At 53.9% G+C, this 16,978-nt stretch overlaps 10 protein-coding genes across 10 annotated transcripts; 3 read left to right on the top strand and 7 right to left on the bottom strand.

Annotated features, from left to right (window-relative positions):
* Nucleotides 1–130: 130 nt before the first annotated feature.
* M421DRAFT_77058 (disulfide isomerase) lies at nucleotides 131–1,277 on the bottom strand (the record flags this gene model as incomplete). The annotated part of the gene is made up of 2 exons (XM_033597282.1): nucleotides 131–699; nucleotides 749–1,277. 2 exons carry the CDS (start codon nucleotides 1,275–1,277, stop codon nucleotides 131–133), a joined length of 1,098 nt encoding a protein of 365 aa, XP_033443094.1.
* Nucleotides 1,278–1,816: 539 nt separating this feature from the next.
* M421DRAFT_26664 (thioredoxin domain-containing protein) lies at nucleotides 1,817–2,146 on the bottom strand (the record flags this gene model as incomplete). The annotated part of the gene is made up of 1 exon (XM_033588740.1): nucleotides 1,817–2,146. A coding segment is annotated over one exon (330 nt), but the record flags the coding sequence as incomplete, so codon positions are not given.
* Nucleotides 2,147–2,461: 315 nt separating this feature from the next.
* Nucleotides 2,462–3,249, bottom strand: M421DRAFT_96525 (uncharacterized protein; the record flags this gene model as incomplete). The annotated part of the gene is made up of 4 exons (XM_033598398.1): nucleotides 2,462–2,485; nucleotides 2,527–2,884; nucleotides 2,950–3,107; nucleotides 3,154–3,249. 4 exons carry the CDS (start codon nucleotides 3,247–3,249, stop codon nucleotides 2,462–2,464), a joined length of 636 nt encoding a protein of 211 aa, XP_033443096.1.
* Nucleotides 3,250–3,654: 405 nt separating this feature from the next.
* M421DRAFT_25210 (trafficking protein particle complex subunit 5) lies at nucleotides 3,655–4,358 on the bottom strand (the record flags this gene model as incomplete). Its single annotated transcript, XM_033588616.1, has 2 exons — nucleotides 3,655–4,114; nucleotides 4,174–4,358. Coding segments are annotated over 2 exons (645 nt in total), but the record flags the coding sequence as incomplete, so codon positions are not given.
* A 1,392-nt stretch (nucleotides 4,359–5,750) lies between these two features.
* On the bottom strand, nucleotides 5,751–6,806 carry M421DRAFT_408360 (uncharacterized protein; the record flags this gene model as incomplete). Its single annotated transcript, XM_033590347.1, has 2 exons — nucleotides 5,751–6,355; nucleotides 6,491–6,806. The coding sequence occupies 2 exons, from the start codon at nucleotides 6,804–6,806 to the stop codon at nucleotides 6,135–6,137; spliced, it is 537 nt and encodes a 178-aa protein (XP_033443098.1). The 3' UTR covers nucleotides 5,751–6,134.
* A 1,446-nt stretch (nucleotides 6,807–8,252) lies between these two features.
* On the top strand, nucleotides 8,253–9,569 carry M421DRAFT_10199 (uncharacterized protein; the record flags this gene model as incomplete). The annotated part of the gene is made up of 1 exon (XM_033586712.1): nucleotides 8,253–9,569. The coding sequence occupies one exon, from the start codon at nucleotides 8,253–8,255 to the stop codon at nucleotides 9,567–9,569; it is 1,317 nt and encodes a 438-aa protein (XP_033443099.1).
* On the top strand, nucleotides 9,354–11,589 carry M421DRAFT_338163 (uncharacterized protein). Its single transcript, XM_033589439.1, has one exon. The coding sequence runs from the start codon at nucleotides 9,722–9,724 to the stop codon at nucleotides 11,213–11,215; it is 1,494 nt and encodes a 497-aa protein (XP_033443100.1). The 5' UTR covers nucleotides 9,354–9,721; the 3' UTR covers nucleotides 11,216–11,589.
* M421DRAFT_426471 (uncharacterized protein) lies at nucleotides 11,364–14,034 on the bottom strand. Its single transcript, XM_033594399.1, has 8 exons — nucleotides 13,892–14,034; nucleotides 13,823–13,837; nucleotides 13,733–13,764; nucleotides 12,648–13,644; nucleotides 12,391–12,601; nucleotides 11,787–12,327; nucleotides 11,621–11,701; nucleotides 11,364–11,569 (listed from the first exon to the last, which is right to left on the bottom strand). Exons 1-8 carry the CDS (start codon nucleotides 13,902–13,904, stop codon nucleotides 11,435–11,437), a joined length of 2,025 nt encoding a protein of 674 aa, XP_033443101.1. The 5' UTR covers nucleotides 13,905–14,034; the 3' UTR covers nucleotides 11,364–11,434.
* Nucleotides 14,025–15,214, bottom strand: M421DRAFT_426472 (uncharacterized protein). Its single transcript, XM_033594400.1, has one exon. It carries the CDS (start codon nucleotides 14,987–14,989, stop codon nucleotides 14,321–14,323), a length of 669 nt encoding a protein of 222 aa, XP_033443102.1. The 5' UTR covers nucleotides 14,990–15,214; the 3' UTR covers nucleotides 14,025–14,320.
* Nucleotides 15,215–15,557: 343 nt separating this feature from the next.
* Nucleotides 15,558–16,891, top strand: M421DRAFT_104813 (uncharacterized protein; the record flags this gene model as incomplete). Its single annotated transcript, XM_033587063.1, has 2 exons — nucleotides 15,558–15,707; nucleotides 15,872–16,891. The coding sequence occupies 2 exons, from the start codon at nucleotides 15,558–15,560 to the stop codon at nucleotides 16,889–16,891; spliced, it is 1,170 nt and encodes a 389-aa protein (XP_033443103.1).
* Nucleotides 16,892–16,978: the final 87 nt, after the last annotated feature.

Raw genomic sequence — 16,978 nt, forward strand, 5'->3', positions numbered from 1 at the left:
TTGGGTGCTTTCGGACCTTAGAGCACATCATGACCTTGCCTCCTCCGCCCTTGCGCACGAGTCGAAATGTCTCGCTTCAGCTCACGGCTTCCTGCTGCGCGTCCATTTCCCGTTCCAGGATGCTGCGAACCTACAGCTCGCTCTTGTCGTCGGTGCCGAGGAACTTCTGGAGAATGTTGCTCCTGCTGATCAGGTCATCGAGCTTCTCGGATGCGAGGTTGCCGTTGCTGATGAGACTCTGAAGGCGCTTAGACTCCTTCGCAGCGTACTCCTTGTTCGCGCCAATTTTCTGGAAGACCTTGACGTAGTACTGGGCATACTTGTCCTGCAGAGTGGAAGCGAGAGTCGTAGCTTCCTCGACACCATCGCCGTAGGCAGACTTGAACTTCTCGATGACGGTATCGAAAGCCTCGATGGTTCCGCCAGTGGCGTCAAGACCGCCGCCGACAGCGCGGTGGGTGCCGGAGTTCTTGTTGAGGTACTGGATGAACGCCTCCTCGGAACGGCCACCCTCGTATGGGGTGGGCTCGAGGGAACCCTTCTTGAAGTACTTGATGGTCGGGTACGAGGACACGCCCTGCTCCTTGGCGAGGGCCTTTGCGTTCTCAGCTTCAGCATCAACCTTGGCAATCAGGACGTTGGGCTCGTTGACGAAGGTGCTGGCGAGAGTCTCCCAGATGGGAGCGAGGGTCTTGCAGTCTGTCGAACGTTAGCGATTGCAGTCAAAGCATAGACTCGGGCAACGCACGTCCGCACCAGGGAGCAGTGAAGGCAACAAGGACATCCTGGTCCTTTCCAACCTTCTGCTTGAAGCTCTGGTCGTCGAGGAAGGTGACGGCGCTGGGAAGCTTGCCCTTGACCTTGGGCTTGATCGATGTCTTTTCGGTGATGAACTTGGTCAAGCTCTCGAGATCACGGCCGCCCTTGTAGTCCTCAGGCGTGTCGCTCTTTCCGTCGAACCACTTCAGTGTTGGGAACCCAGTGACGCCGAAGCGCTTGCCCAGAGACTTGTGCTCGTCCGCATCGACCTTTGCGACCGAGACCTTGCCAGCGGCGTGCTGGAAGCCGGTGCCGAGCTCCTCGTAGATGGGGGCGAGGTTCTTGCAGTGTCCGCACCACGGGGCGAAGAATTCGACGAGGGCAGGCTTGCCCGACTTCAGGACGACCTCATCGAAGTTCTTGGGTGTGAGGTCGATGACGGAGGATGCGGGCGCTGAAGCGGAGGCAAGGGCGGGGAGCAGCGCGACGACCGCGGGGAGAATACGATTGAAAAGCATAACGGTGGTATGCTGCAGTCCTCAATGGCGAGTGAGGTCTGGGATGAATGGAGAGTTTGAAGTTGCGGTGGGTGGTAGGTAGCTGCAGGTAGGACGCCTTGGCGGGACGTGGCCTCTTGCCTCACACTCGAGTAAGCTGTTTCACTGACCTGACAAATCAACGTAAAGGAAGCCGTCGAGCAACGAAAGCAGGAAAGATTTGCTCTGATCACTGAACCACACGGGCGGGGGAAAAGAGCTGCTCTCGTCTTAATGTTGGGTCAGGACTCAGGGTTCAGAGCTCGGCATGGTAAATTGTGGGGTAACACTCTGTCAACCATGCATTGCAGCAGAGCCGCAAGCGGCCAAACAAGTGAAAGGGTGAAATGCTCTACATTGGGTATCAAAATGACACACTCCAGCTCGATCTTCAGGCTCTAATTCTTGTTCTTCATGAGCCTCTCAAGCATGCTCAGCCCATCATCATTGCTCTTCTTCTCTGCCGGCTGCTCTGTCGTCTTCTCTTGCGCCGTCGGCGTAGCAGCAGGCGCAGCTCCACTGCTCTTAAGCTGCGCACTTGCGCCCTCAATAGCCGCCTTCAGGGACCTCGGATCCGCGCCCTTGATTTCTTGGATTTGCTTGCCGTCCTTGAACAGCAAGAAAGTTGGCATGGCCTGGATGCCGTACTGTCCGGCGATCTCTCGCGCTTCGTCCACATTGACTTTGACGAAGCCGAAGCTGTCTGAAGCATGCGCCGTGCTGAGTTGCTCATAGATGGGCGCTATCTGCTTACAGGGCGGGCACCATGTTGCGTAGAAGTCCGCGATCACGTAGGTGTGGCCCGAGAGCAGTGTGCGGAAGTGCAGGGGTTGAGTGACTTCTGTCGGCATCTTGGTAGGTATGTGTTTGGTAGTTTGCTTCTGGTGCTCGCGAGATGTGATGAAAGAATTGGCCCTCGTTTGTGATGCGTTTGTCGGCGCTGGAAGATCTACAAGAATGGGTCGTGTGTAGTTGTGAAGTGGATCTTGCGCTACCATATACTTCAGGTGACGATGTTGTGGAAGATTCCACGTGCTTTCGTCGAGGAATCGTAGCTTGGTCTCGCCCAATCAGCATTTGCCATCTAGTCAGTCCCGCATCACTTTTACACCATTCAGCGCTGCAGCACCACATCCTCGTCGTCGTACTCAAAGTACCTATATTCATCAGGCTGCTCCCGCCTCACTTCCCTGTACCAAGGTTGCATAACCTCCCCCGCATTTTTGCGCACCTCCCTCCACTTCCTACTCTCAACAACCGCCTGAGAGTCTCTAGCCTCGACGCGGATGCGTACCGGGATAATGAATTTGACCTTTCCATCAGAGGTGTCTAACATGTATGCCTCTTCGGCGATCTCGTTGGCCAGCGACTCTCTTAGCGCCCTTGTTTCTTCCACCAGCTGCTCAGCGTACACGCCTTGAGAACGCTGGCGCAGGCGATTGTCCAGCGCTTTGGTAGTTGCATCACGATCCTGCTCTGCATGCTTCGGAGCCTTTTCCTTGTGACGCAGTGCCTTTTTCAGCTCTTCATTCTCCTCTTGCAACTTTTGCAGCTCATCGAGAATGTCCGAGTGTGCCTCCTTCGCCTCCCTGTTCAGCGTTCTCGCGCCCCTCAGCCTTCGCGCGCTCTGCTTGTGGCGCACTCCCATATTCACATTTCCCTTGGTCCAGTCCTCTTTCTCGCGGGGAGCGCATCGATGGCGACCTGGACGGAGAAGTTCTCGGACGATAGCTCTTCGTTCTGGTGCTGCAGCTGCGCCACAACACTGACTGGTCCGCCGAGGGGCATGTCACCATCCTCTGGATGTGACATCTATTAAGTGAGCGTTCGTGTGCTATTGAAAACGGGGGTAGCGTACATTGGAGGTAGTCGGTTTGGTGGTGCTGCACTGCGCCGCGTTGAGCTTGTGTGTGGTGAAAGACAATGACAGGCAGAGACCATGGAGGAAAAGCATAACGCAATGCTGCGAAGCATGCAGATAAGCGAGGTACTGTACTGGAAGATTCCGACAATCATTGCTACCCAGCACTTACTTTCACTTCCGCTGCCGCTGCCTACCCCACACCTCTGATACCTTCACGCCTAGCAAGCTCTGAAGTCCAGACTTGTGGTCAGTTTTAGCGAACACAGTCACTCGTGCTTCCAACGCTTGTTATATCGAGCCAAGAAGTGAGCGAGTTGCAACGAAGGGACTGGTGGCGGAATTTTGTGAGGTATACGCGTAAGCATGTTGTTACATTGCAGACGTCAACTTCGAATTCTTACCCATAAACGCCTCGCTATGCTCGTAAGCATGTAATATGCAATTATGTCGTCTCGCCATCGAACCAGGAGAATATCGTCGCCTCAACTAGCCACCGCCTCTACCCAAGATCTCCTCCCTCTCCAGCACCTCTGGCTTGAACTTAATCAGAAAGACCGTCTTGTCTGGCCACATCGCCTTCGTGTCTTTCCCTTGCTCCTGCTCACCGACGCTGTGAGCTGTGACGCCTTCCGTTGGGAACCCCGCACCGTCGCAGACTCCTTCGATTACGCCTGCTACGAAAGCAGCGCAGTTCAGGCTGCTCAGCTCCCTCGGTAGCGAGATGTACTGGTTGACCATGGGTTCGTTGTCGAAGAGCATGTACTGCCCGGGCTCTGTACTTGACTTTTCCAACGCATCTGCAGGCCGCCCGAAGAGGTGTCGATATAGTGTTTGCGCGATGAACTGGAGGAGTGGGAGGATTCGAGTTGGCCGTATGCTTGCCAGGGGATTCGAGGATCGCGAGAGAAGGAGGTCGAGGAGTCGCAGGCCGATTGGGTAGCCCTGTGTGTTGAGTCTGTACGCATCGGTCAGCATCCTTTCACATGCATTTGCGCATTGTATCCGGAATCCTACTTCTGCTCGAGGTCTCCAACGTTGGAAACCCCTCTTTGCGCGTACGCAATCATCTCAATGAAGAGGTACGCAAACGCCGCCCTGCTGAGCTCTGCGTTCTTGCTCCGGTTCAGATTGCGGTCGTATATGCTCTTCTTGTTCGAAGGGTACCGCAGGCCAGACCCCTGGCTTGGTGTCCCGCTCATCGTTGCGCTTCGTGCTTGTGTCACTCTCCGGTCGTGGTGCGATTGCTGCTGGATGTGGGGCTTCTGGTCAAGTGATGCAATGAATGCCTCTTCTAACGCACGTGCTGGCGGTGATCGAGGTATGTCGCGGGTGTAGTAGTGGGAGTGTACACGGAATGATGCCGGCCATGTTGAAGCTCGTCACCGCGGTTGCCGTTTGGTGGAGCGCGATGTGGGTCCAAGGGCGCGTGCGGCTCCGGGGCTATCGCCAAGAAGGAACGACATCTCATGCTTCACGACCACGAACATCCATGTCAGATCCATTCATCTAGACATGTTCTCATCGCGACCATCTAAGCACATAACCCGTTCTACCCTTAAGGAAATTTTGCCAGCTTGCACATCGCTAAACACTTCCAAAGGTCCCCACGTATATGATGCGAGGATCGGCGCTCTCCTGATGGTCCAACAACGACCATCTCTAGATAATGGTTACATCCTCTTCCTCCATGAGTATCATCTCGGGTTGGTTCTACCTTATTCAAGAACCAGCTCCACAAGCTGCTGTCTTCTGCTCTTCTAGCCTCATTCTCACAGCCAAGCTTGTGCTTTAGTACGCTCCCTTCCTTGTCGACAAGTCCCAGAAAGTGATACACACTATGCACAGCATGAGACCTACGATGACTTTTTGCGTTGCTGCGGATATAGTTTGTCATGCATTATCCATATTATCTTTCTTGCTCAGAGAGCTGCAAAAGCACTGCTCTGACCTCCCAACAGGCCTTGTAGGTATTTATCAGAAAAATTTCAGGCACGCCACCGCTCGAAGTCCTGCAGATATTTTGCCCTTATCGACTCGATGAGGGTACTGTAGGTTCCGTCAAGCCTTGTAAGTCTTCGAACGTGGCGCCAAGATATGATGCTCAGCCCGCGGCGTACTATCTGGCATTCTTGACTCTTCAACGTCCTATTCACCAGCTCTTGCATCCTCTGAAAGTGTTCCCCGTCTCTGATTCATGCCCGGGAGCCTTGACTAATTCCACAAACTACGGCCTTTATCCTCTTCGGATGCAGACCAATCACTGTGAAGAGCTCCCCACTGCCATATGTGGGGAGAAGGTGAAGGCTTCGAGGAGGCAGGAACACCCCGGTCAGCTTCCCTTCGCGCGCTTTTGATGTTAACAGCTTCTGCTGAACTGAAATCTATGTAACGACTGTTGCGCCTAACTCTGTAGATCGTTCCCGGCCTTGCGTCGTACCTCACACAGTAACCGCGCTGTACATTCATGCTTGTATGCTGGCCACGGCGTCGTACTGTGCACATTTCAGAGCGCTGAACGTTTGTGTTGGGCTTCGGCCGTAGCTTTTTACTTTTTGCTCTTGTAGCCACGAGGTACGTCGCGTGCGCGTGGTCATCGATGCAAGTCTGGGTCTCACTATCAGACCCTGGAGGCCTTCACGCATCCCAGCAAAGCTACGACCTTCCATAACGATATGTACGCACAGTCAAAACGTCAATGGATGTATAAAAAAAACAAGCCCCTAATTAATGCAAACGATCTACCAAACAATTTTGATTCACACAAGTAGTCCTAACGCTACCGAATATTTCCAGGTCGCCACCAAAGCTTTCAAGAAAGCTGAATGAAACAGAATGCCTCTAAGCGGAAACTGTGGTAGTAACGGTGTTGGTGACCGTCGCGGTAGCAGACAAAGTCATGGTAGTCGTGACCGTGACGCGTCCACTTGGGGAGACGAGGCGGTTGTACGCTGCACAATGTCATTAGCTACTAATGTTCAGATAACAACAAGAACGAACTTACCATTGCTACCCCGCATCAGAACCTCAAACTTGTCACCGTCATCATCGACGGGACCACGTTCCTGGCCGTTGTTTGTGGCCTGCGCAGCGCTCATGGCGCTACGGAAGAGGGCGCAACGCACGACGACGTTGGCCTCAGGGTTGGGACACGCGCGGCCAGGGGCCAGGCTGGGGTGGCGTTGGAAGTAGATGTTGACTGCAAAACGAATCAGAGTGGTTCGGTACATCACTGGAGATGGATAACGATAGAAAGGAAGTAGGAGAAGTTGAGCAGTAGCGGTTGACTTAATTAAGGGCAAACGAAGGAAATGAGGAAAAAATTATTACTCACAGGAAGCGCACCCTTCCAACCCATCACACGCCTTCGCGCAAGCACCCACATCGTACGAAGGGAACTCGCCGTACGTAACATAGTGCCCATCGCTGTGGACAGCAGCGTGACCCGCCACCAAGAAGGCCTCATAGCCGGTAGGCGAAACGGCACTGTTAGCGATCTCGTCGTAGTAGCCGAAGGAGGTGAAGGCCTCCGGGGTATTGGGTGTGGGCACTGGGGCACTGCTGTTACCAAGGGGACGACAGTCTCCCGGTGCGGCGGCGGCGCGACCGCCCAAAGCGGTAACGAAAGCGAAGAGGGTACTGAGATACATTTTGAGCTGATGTAGGTGGAGAGGGGACAGTTTTGTAGCGGGAGAAGTGGTGAATTTATAGTGTGATAGCTGTGCCTAGTGCATTGGTGCCAGAGCTTACACTTGCCGTTTCTTCTCTTCGTGTTCCTCAAAGATATGGTACGGTGTTGGAATGTGCGAGATTTTATTTCGGGTTACGAAGGTCTTCAACTCGCTACCTGGAGTTGGAGGGCCCTGTGTGGGCATAAAATCAGACGAGGCCAATAGAAGTCCCTCTTTCAACCTCCAGGGTTTGCACGAACCTGCCATCTAAATAATCAAACCAACAGCTGGGGGCTAAGCAGATCTAAAACCGAGTCACTGCATCCAGGCGGCAGTATATTGTAGCTCAACAGGGCATTCGTCCAATACGTGATTAGACCGGGCCAGATATTCGCTCCTCAGAGATGGACGATGGAAATCCAGCGAAGACTCTTGGGGTTCCACAGCAGAGCGAAACCTGATCGTGCTTATTTACTGGCCTAGGTGTCGGTCTAAGATCTAACTCGGTCCGCGATGCTTGAACTTTGTAGCCGTAAGAATCTGCAATATTCGATGGCTCAGACATAGACCGTTAGCGAGTTTTTCGATACCCCAGTCAAGTGTAGTTGAGAAAAAAGGCGCATGAAGATTGTGTAGCGACAAGACACACAAACGCAATATTAGATGTTGAGCAGTAGACGACGTACAATTGTTCAGCGACATCAAAACGCATTGAAGACCTACATGGTCGAGGTCAGGATCATCAAACGGGGTCGACTGCGGTACGATCATCCAAGTATGATTTCTTCGTAGCGATTGTTATTGCAGACTTGTAAGAGACTGTGACCGTAGATGTAGGACTCAGGTAAGACAAAAGCAAGGCGGCTACCCAAGAAGGCAACGAGCAGGTCGTAAATATGTGGTGTTCGGTCAAGTCCAAAATCAGCCACGCAAAGCAGCGTTGCTACTGTATCAGCCCGTTCAATCACTCGCCTTCGAAACATCGAGCAAGCCTTAAGTTGTTGTCAGTGTTGCAGAGGAAGTACGCGTTTGCGCCTTTGACAAGGCGTGCCATCGAACTTTGCAGTATGATACATGTGTAGCTTCACCTGGCCCGTAGTGTGGTGCTAGAATTGAGGTATGCATCCCCCAATGGACCTCAAGGTTGCTAGGCCGTTTGTAGGTGCGTGTTGCCAGGGGACGGAGGTTTGGGCGTCAGTTCATGCCGTGCGGCAATCGAGTGCAGGATTCAGATCCCATAGCAGATCCAAGGTCGTGGCAGTTTGGAGATGAGCATATTTGAGCTGGTCGCAGGTGCTATCGCTCAGTATGTTTGAGTAAGACAGATGATTAGTTCAGTAAGTGGAGTAGTCGACGGTCGTCCGGCCCGTGCTCCGAGACGCCCGCACACTCCGGCGTTAAGTCCAAGGTCCTCCACAACCACCCATGCAGGTCGTCAAAGGTCGCGTTATGCCGCGCCCCTGCCAGAAGCGGCGTGCACGTGTCGCTGCACAGAGAGGCGGGATTGCAAAACCGGCAGCACCACCTCCACCACCGAAGCCGAAAGTACCGGCGCGAGGAAAGCCAGGGCGAGGGCGCAGCCGAGGTCGCAGCGGTCGCGGCGGGAACGTTGGAGGCCGACCAACACGCGGACAAAGCAGCCGAGGTGGCTCAGGAGATATCAGGAACAACTTCACGCATGGAAAAAACACCCAAGACGGTGCAGAGGAGTTCAGATCGTTCGTCGAGGCCCAGAGGAGCGGCAATCAGTTTGGCGCACTGAACAACAAAACGCGCGCAGGCGGTGGCAGCTCGTTGGACCCAATCACCCTCGACGACTCAGACGGCAGCTCAGACCTTGAGGAGGGTGAGCTTACAGACGATGGCTCAGATATGGACGATTCCATGAGTGAGCTCGACACAGACGAAAGCGCGGACGACATGATGATCAACCTTGGAGAAGTTCACACCCAACAGGGGAGATCGAGAAGGGCAGAGGTCATGTTCACCGCGCTTGAGGCAGTGGCCATCTACCACAGCATGCATCGGGCCGGCTTCCCGTTGGCATCAAGGAAAATGGGCAGATTTGATGCCAGAGGAGAGATCACGCAGGTCGAGATTGGTGCAGTCTACACCAGCAACTACAATGGGGCGCAGAACACCCATATCACGTTTTTAGCCGAGGCGAACGAATTCGTACCATACAGAAGCGCTGGCGACCACTCGACGAGATCAAGCAGGTATGTCTCAGACTTTCCACGCGGACAGCAACCGCCCGCAAACAACCCTACGAACGCGCGACCTTCCAGACCACGATTACCCGACCACGATTTTGTCAAGGACTACGTGTTCGACTGGGGCAGGTACAGGGGCAGCCACATCTCAGACGTGCCAGAGAGCTATCTGCGCACAATTGGCGGGCAGTCCTTTTATTTCGACGGCAGACATCCAGGTCTGAAGGAGGCATTCGACTACAACCGCTCGCAGGTGAGGCAGACAGCAACAAACTCATATCCTGAAGCCCAAGACCCAGTCCAAGCCCCGAGACGCGCACGCGGTGGAGCTTCACCCTACCAGAAGTACAAATTACCTAAGGGCGCGCATGCCGGCAGGCGTCTTGATCAGGTTGACGAAAACTACATTCGAACGATCGAGGGCATGCCAACCGTCGTCAATTCATGGCCTGGCCTGAAAGAAGCACTGGCAGACTTCAACGAAAAGACTGGCCGTCAAGGAAAATACTTTCCTGAATCCGCTATTTGAGGCGCTGGAAGCACGTGGGGTCGCGACTGCCTCAACTTTTTTGGCGTTGCGGGCCCGTGCGCCTGCCCAAAAGTTCCCAAAAGACTGCGTCACTGCAAAACCGCAGTCACTCTTTGGTCTCACGGCGGCACGACGCCGGGACTGACGCTGCGATGGTCACGACACGCCGCCAATCGAAGACGATCGATCCTCCTGTCCTTCCACCAGTCGCCCCACCCAAGCGTAAGCGCAGCGACGATGCTGCCTCTGAGCCGGGCGCGGCGCAGGCACCGAACCAGCCTTCGACTAAGCGTCGAAAGAAGGTGAAAAGCACTGCAAAAGTCGATTTACCCGTTGCTACTCGTGGAGGTCCTGCACCGATGGACAAGAAAGAGAAGAAGTCCATGATAGCGGCAGCAAGACGAAAGGCGCGCAAGCAGGCAGCTCAAGCAAAAAAGGCCCCGCAACCAAAAACAAACAATACAGACCTAGCGAGTTCGCAGAAGACTGCACACCGGGATTCGACGAACGACCACGAGTCAAGTGAAGACGAGGCGCCACGGCCGCCACGACCTGCAGCTTCGCAAGATGCAGACGACGAAGACGTCGATTCGCGATACGCGTTAGGTTCGAAGCGCAAAGGGAAAGCCAAGAAGCCAGCGGCATCGATTGCGCGCCGGACGGCTGAGCTCAGGTTCGAAGAGGATGGCTTAGAAGAAGTCGACAAAGCGCAGGTTGCAGTTGCAGACGCCAATAACAGAATGTCTAAGCAGACGAAGAAACCTGGATCTATGCCTTGGACGCCAATAAACGAAATGGGTGCGGTCGAGAAAGACAAGGCAGCCAAACCATCAGTCAGTGGGAAAGGAGCAGAGAAGAAAGGGAACGTGCCCCAAGTGAACAGAAACGGCGTGGGCAAGGCGAAGGCCGTAAAGAGGAAGGTACCACCCGCAGCTGCTTCCTCCCAGGTCGTCATGTTCACGATTGCCGAAGCCATTGCAGCTTTGTCATCATACAAAGACGGTACAATGTCCATGGCAGCAGAAATCGATCCCGAGTCACGACAGCCCTACGAAGCCCTCCAAACAGGCGAATACCTCTCGTACCCCGTCAAGAACAACTACCACCTGGGCGCGCTCGGCCGCTACGGGATCAAGATCATCCCACCACCGTCTTTCTCTCTCACCGTCCCGCTCTCGGAATACTCCTTCATCGAATCCACTTCCACTTCTTCAACCACCGCTCCCACCCGCCACGGCCTCGGTTTCACCGCCCTTCCGGCGCGCTCCAAAGCCCCCACCGTCCGCCGGCCAAATAACTACTGCTTCACCTTCGGCAGAAACCGTGGGCGCCGCATGGACAGTGTGCCTCTCACATACCTACGCTCTATCTTCGAAGGCGATGAATACTACGCAGACATGAAGCTTCAACAAGCTTTCGCAGATCTCTACCCCAAGGGGCTCTACGAGAACGAGACGGAGAGCTTTATGTTTGAGAAGGGCGGGTTCAAGGGGAAGAGATTTGACGAAGTGCCGAAGAGCTACTTGTGGGGCCTAATCAGGAAAAAGGGCGAGGGTGCGGAGGTCGGTGGGAAGAAAGGGAGAAAGGCGCTGGAGCGGGCGCTGGAGGCTTGGGAAAAGAAGCAGTTGGACCTTACGAAGGAGTGAGTGGAAACGGTTCTTTCGACGTGCAATTGGCCAGCATCAGTACATAGCATAGATCTCAGGCGTTTGGTGCGGGTCCTGCAAGCGAAAGTGCTTTGCGGCAGGTCGTTGATGATTTCCTCATTTAATATGCCAATAGAACGAGTACACTCCAAGTTCTCATGTGCTTGCTCGTTTGTATGCTTCACTGGCTCGCCCTCCGCGACGCGCACACTTTCATGCTCATCCAAATGTCCAGTGCGGTTTTCTCCACACCAAGTTCGTGCCTGGCAAAACGTCACAGTCGATACCCTCATCCGTCATCATGCTCTTCTCCCTGCTTGGCCTGCATCTGTGTTCCCAGCTCTCTGCGCCGCTCTGTTACGACTCGTTAGCTCCAAGAAGACTCTCCGGTGTGGATGTACTCACCTCCTGAATCAACTGCAAGGCAGTGCCTTCTTCACCATCCCGAATCTGCCACCCGTTCTCGCTCGTCATGCGCGTCTGCTTCTGCGCTCGTCAGCCTCGCTCGCCTCTTCAGCGTAACGCCAGATACAAAGGAAGGGGCCGCTTGTACTCGCTAAGGGTCACTCGCCTCCGAGTAGTAGTCCGCATTCCAGTCAATGCCCACAAACAGCCAGCTGTGCGCGAGGAACCACAGTCGCTGGTCCACCGGCGCCAGCGCAATCGTCTCGCAGATCCCGCCGAACGGCACCTGGCCCGGCGCGTCGCTGACGGGAAACCCGTCGCACGGCCGCTTGCGGACCATGGCGATCAATCGCCCGGCGCTGTAGGGGTCGCTATTGCTGCTGATCCAGGTTATACGGTCGCGGATCCAGGATTTCATCGCGAAAGGTAGCCACGGGACGAGGGTTAGGTTGTGTAGCTTCAGCAGGAGGTGGAAGGCGCTGGCTGGGTCAAGGGCGCCGGGTGTGAAGGGGGGGTTTTTGACGGGGTTGGGGTTGGGGATGGTGTTTTTGCATGCGTCGGATGATGTTGTTGATGTGGATTGGGGGCTCGAGGCGTCGCATGTCCTTGGTGTTGATGCGTTCGAGCCAGGGCCGGAGTTGTCGGACGCTGGCTTGGTGTGGGTTGAGGAACTCGATGCCATGGAGCGTTCGGATGGGTTTGGTGACCTAGAGCGTGTTGGTAGTGCGAACTCGGTCGTTTGCAAAAATTGGTTTAGGTAGTCTGCGTACGAGAGTAGTTGTGGAACAGTCGCACAGATCTCTTCGGCGAGCACTATCGTCAGTGACTCGGAGGCTGATCTTTGGAGACGCAAGTTCGCGTACTCGCTCCCAGCACTCGAGGATAGGAGGATGGAGCACTGCTGGTGTACCAGCTGGTGTAAGTGTATTCGGCAAGAGCGCACGTTATTCCAGAGGTGACCGGCAAACTGTTGGGGATAGGCTTGGCTTCGTCAGCGAACGGTCAAATGCTGGAACTGAAAACTCACCATGAAAGACCCAATTATAGACCAGTTGCTGCACCTCTGTTACTTGCGCTGTTGGCATCCAGCACTTCTCGAAACAAGTGTGGGTCGGCATCTCCTCAATAAAGGTCTTCAGTTCGGCATCGACCTTCAAGGCTCTTTGAAGGACCGTATCTGGATTCTGATACGAGCCTCCCTTGAGGTCATCTCTGAACTCGATTACTCGTGACAGGACGTCCACAAGCTTCGCGTGTACTGAGTGAGGGTTGATCCTGTCAGGGACGTAGGGCCTGATCGACTTGTACCGAGCTGGTAGGGGTACGTGCTGAATCCAGCAGTTCATAATCACACTCTGAATCAGCATGCTCAGTAACGCCTTGAAGACGTCACTGGGTGGGCGTTGTTGCAAGCTCAGGTACGCGACTGACATAGCGCCTTCCAGGTGCTTACTGACGTTGTGCATACCCGATTCCGAAGAGACCAGCATAGTCTCAAACATCGCAGCCATCATGATTGACATGAGCGTGATGTCGCTGACCGCATTTTGCGGACTGGATAGTGCGGTGTTGATGTCTCGGATCGCGCCGACGTAAGTCCTGGTAGACTGTTCGATCAGATCAGGTCGGCGAGTAGTCCTGGCGTAGCCAGCGAGTCCACTGGCAATGATCGTTTTCTTTAATGATGAAGTAGCATAGCCCAGCTTCCCATAGAAGTCTGGAAGATAGTGAAGTTGTGATACGGCAGGGTCTTTGCCGACATAGTTCGACATGAAGAAGTGCACGCCCAAGTCGTCCCATGGCTGGTACACAACAAAGTTGTTGAGTTTGACGGGAGCCAAGGTTTGTACTACGACAGCAGTCTCGACGATGGTCGAAGTCGTTGCTGCTTTCGAAGACTTGCCTTTACTCTTCCGCTCGACCTCTGCGCTCTCATCGTGGAATAAGAGATCGACGGCATTTCGATACCCTGGACATACGCGACCAGCTTTGACACATTGCCTGCATGGAGTGGCTTGATCGCACTACGATACACCGTTAGTCTTGCCACGCAGGTTGCTCCGGACGAATCGCGGGGCGGTCTCTAATGCAGCAGGGAAGCTGTCAACATACCCTGCTCCTGCGTTTTCTACATTCTCCACATGCTTCAACACATGTTAGTAGTCGTTCTCGCGAAAATATCTGTGTGCCATAGACACGCACCCGATGATGGCTTGCCTGCGGTGAGGAGTCAGCTATTTCGTGTAAGGCTGACTGGCGCCAGGCACTCACCTCGGTACACCATCGTCTGTAACCCCAATCCTGCCCTGCATTGAGGCGTATAAATCACGACAGCATGTAATCGGATGTCAGCAGTGATTGGTCCCTTTGGATCGCGCGTGTACTGGGAGCGAAGGATGATATTTCAGCTGCAGAAGGATGAGTCTGCCTCCGCCAGGTGGAAGATGCCGTCGGCGTTGACGCAGACCGCCCCTGCCGCGGTCGCTTACCTAGCCGCACAGCCCTCTAGTAACGATCATCGTCAACGTCGGTACGCACAATTCCCACAGAACAGAAAGCCAAGCTGTAAACCGCCGAAGAAGCTCCTGTCATCATGGAGGCGCCATACTATTCAATAGTCTTGAGTAACAAGCAGCGGGAAGAGAAGTATTTGCCAAGTCGCTGAAATAACTTCAGCAAAAAGGCGAGGAACATTCATCATTACGTGGGAATGGTTCCCATCTCCACCTCCCCCATCGTCTCCATCATCTTCCTTCTCTCCCTTTTCTCTCTCCTATCCCTAAGTTTTCCCTTGATGGATGCCTTAACGCCTGAACAGCACATCGTCGACGAGAAGAGCGCGCTTCCCAACCACAACAACGCATTGACGAGGTCGCACCAGACTGCTCCCTCCATCCGCCCTGCGTTTACCCCGCCATATGCTGGTGTCATGTCACCGCCAAAGTAGACCTCATAAAAAACTGCGAAGAGTGCAAACCAAAACAATGCCAGGGTCCAGTCGGTCATCCATGAGAAGCGGTAGTATCGCACGGTCACTCCGTTGATAATCAGGACGAGAAGCGTGGCACTGAACACGACCTGCGAGAAGACGAAGCTTCCTGATGCTCCTCCACGTCCACCGCCGCGTCTCAGCTCAATGGCGTATGATATGCCCGAGGCCAGCGCAAAAATGAGCTGGAGTACCTGTACACTCAAGCGGAACAGTGAGACCAGAGGCTTGTCGACTTTGTCGTTGATAGCGGACTTAAAAGAGCTTGGTTTGATGAAGTGAATCTTGAAGTAGGGCGGCGGAGGCATTGGTGGCGGCGCATCGAACGCTGGCGGTGCCTCATTTGGTACGGCGTTGACCGACAAGGAAGACCCTGGCATCTCGTTGGGAGATGTAGCCTCTGGTTTTTCAATTTGTTTTGGAACTCTCACCGTTGTGTAGGAATAGGGATCGAGATATTCGACTTGTCGCGGTTTGTAGAAGTGGGTGTGGACGAGGCCGAGGATGAGGACAGCCAGGCATTATATTTGCAACAGGGAACACCCACATACATTATCAGTGGACCGAAGAGGACGGATTTAGCACTCACCGATCCTACATTATGCATCATTACCTCATTGTCACCAAATTTTGCTGGTGGTCTTCGTCGTACTGAGGACGTACTCTCTTTCAGCGCGTATTCGCGAGTCAGGATGACGTCGATCCGAACAACGTCGCAAGTAAGTCTGCTTCTCAGCAATGACTATCTGCCTGATTTGACCGCTACCGGAACTGTTCCGGCAGTGCTTGCGAGTTGCAAGATAATCTGTGCATGAAGGCCGCTATCAGTGGTGACTGCGCTAGCGGGGAGCAGCCGCGCGTTCGTATTCGCTCTTTCCTCGTGTTCAAATACGCACCTGCCGTCACCTGCATCCTCCTCTCAAGCGTTCACACGTCTAACATCCAAACATGCAGCAAGAGTCCCCGATATCATTGACGAAACCTAACACGGCATCGCCTTCCGCGAATGAACATGAGCAAATTGATAAGAAGATAACGAGACGGTCGCACCGCAAATCGCGTGCTGGGTGCAAGAACTGCAAGACGCGCCGTATCAAGGTACGACAGATGGCATACACAACGATTAAGGCCGCGAGAGTCTTCCAGAAATGGAGTACAGCCGCTACAAAGATCACTCGTGGCCTGCAGAAAGTATCCTCGACAGCCCTGAAAATAAAGCAATTGATCGCACGAAGAGTAGAACGGCAGACTAACACGTGCAGTGCGATGAGACGAAACCGAAATGTAGCAATTGCAAACGTCGTCAAGTACATTGTGACTTCGATCAAGCTGCATCCTCTTCACAAAGACCGTCAGTGGCAAGCACCAGTCTAAATTTCGAAGAACTACCCATCTCCGAGATCGAGCTCACGTACCACTACACCACGTCGACTTGCTTTTCCATCTCGCCATGGCTGACTGGTAGTATTACATGGCAAACCCAAATGGCCGAAATTGGATTTGAGAACCCTTATGTCCTGTACCTGATGTTCGCTTTCACAGCGCTGCATCTGGCACATTGCCGCCCGAACCGAAAAGAGGAATATACTGCAACAGCGGACCGAAATTATGAGCGCGCTCTCGTCCTCATCACACCAGAGATTGCTGACCTGAACCCTGATAATTGCGATGCAGTGCTAGTTGCTGTGCAGATGATTTGCTTCATAAGCTGGGGGCGTGGACCGCAGCCCGGAGAGTATCTCGCCTTCGGACGAGACAAGAGATCAGATTGGTTGATGATGTTCCGTGGGATCAGAACGACTCTCTCGAGTATTGAGCATCGACAATTCGTCAAGACGCATGCACCCGCAGCACGCGGCAAAGGTCGCCCACTGCCGACCCAAGAACTGCCCGAAGAGTATGAGAAGCACCTCGACGAGCTCCGAGCGCATGTGGAATTCGTGTCAAGGGATACAGCTAATCACGAGGACGACGTCATGGCCGTCGATATCCTGCGCGAGATGTACGATAATCGGTATCAAGGCGTGGATAGCGAGTATCATGTGTCATTCGGGTGGCTTTTCCGGATGACGGACGACTTCCTTGAGCGATTACAACAGCGTGATCCCGTTACGATGATCATTTATGCGTACTTCGTTGTGCTGATCCGTGTTTTGGAGCAATTCTGGTATATGCAAGGATGGACACACCATGTCATGAGTGGGATCTGGGAAATGACGCCTCGAGAGCAAAGGGCCTGGTTGGACTGGCCCATCAAGAGAATCCATTGGATCAAGCCTTGAGTCAACCTGGATTCGAAGCGTGATATTTGGGTTGCGGTCAAACACGCAGAACAGTCACCGGACGGTACAATGGTACTACACTGTGAA

This window comes from Didymella exigua (assembly GCF_010094145.1).
Source record: "Didymella exigua CBS 183.55 unplaced genomic scaffold M421scaffold_59, whole genome shotgun sequence".
Classification (NCBI taxonomy): domain Eukaryota; kingdom Fungi; phylum Ascomycota; class Dothideomycetes; order Pleosporales; family Didymellaceae; genus Didymella; species Didymella exigua.

Coding starts and splice junctions, on each gene's coding strand:
- M421DRAFT_338163 (XM_033589439.1), top strand. CDS start 9,722: ATGGTCACGACACGCCGCCAATCGAAGACGATCGATCCTCCTGTCCTT.
- M421DRAFT_426471 (XM_033594399.1), bottom strand. Junction 12,328..12,390: donor ACTGTTCCACAACTACTCTC/GTACGCAGACTA, acceptor AACACGCTCTAG/GTCACCAAACCCATCCGAAC. Junction 11,570..11,620: donor CCTTGCAGTTGATTCAGGAG/GTGAGTACATCC, acceptor GAGTCGTAACAG/AGCGGCGCAGAGAGCTGGGA.
- M421DRAFT_426472 (XM_033594400.1), bottom strand. CDS start 14,989: ATGCCAGGGTCTTCCTTGTCGGTCAACGCCGTACCAAATGAGGCACCG.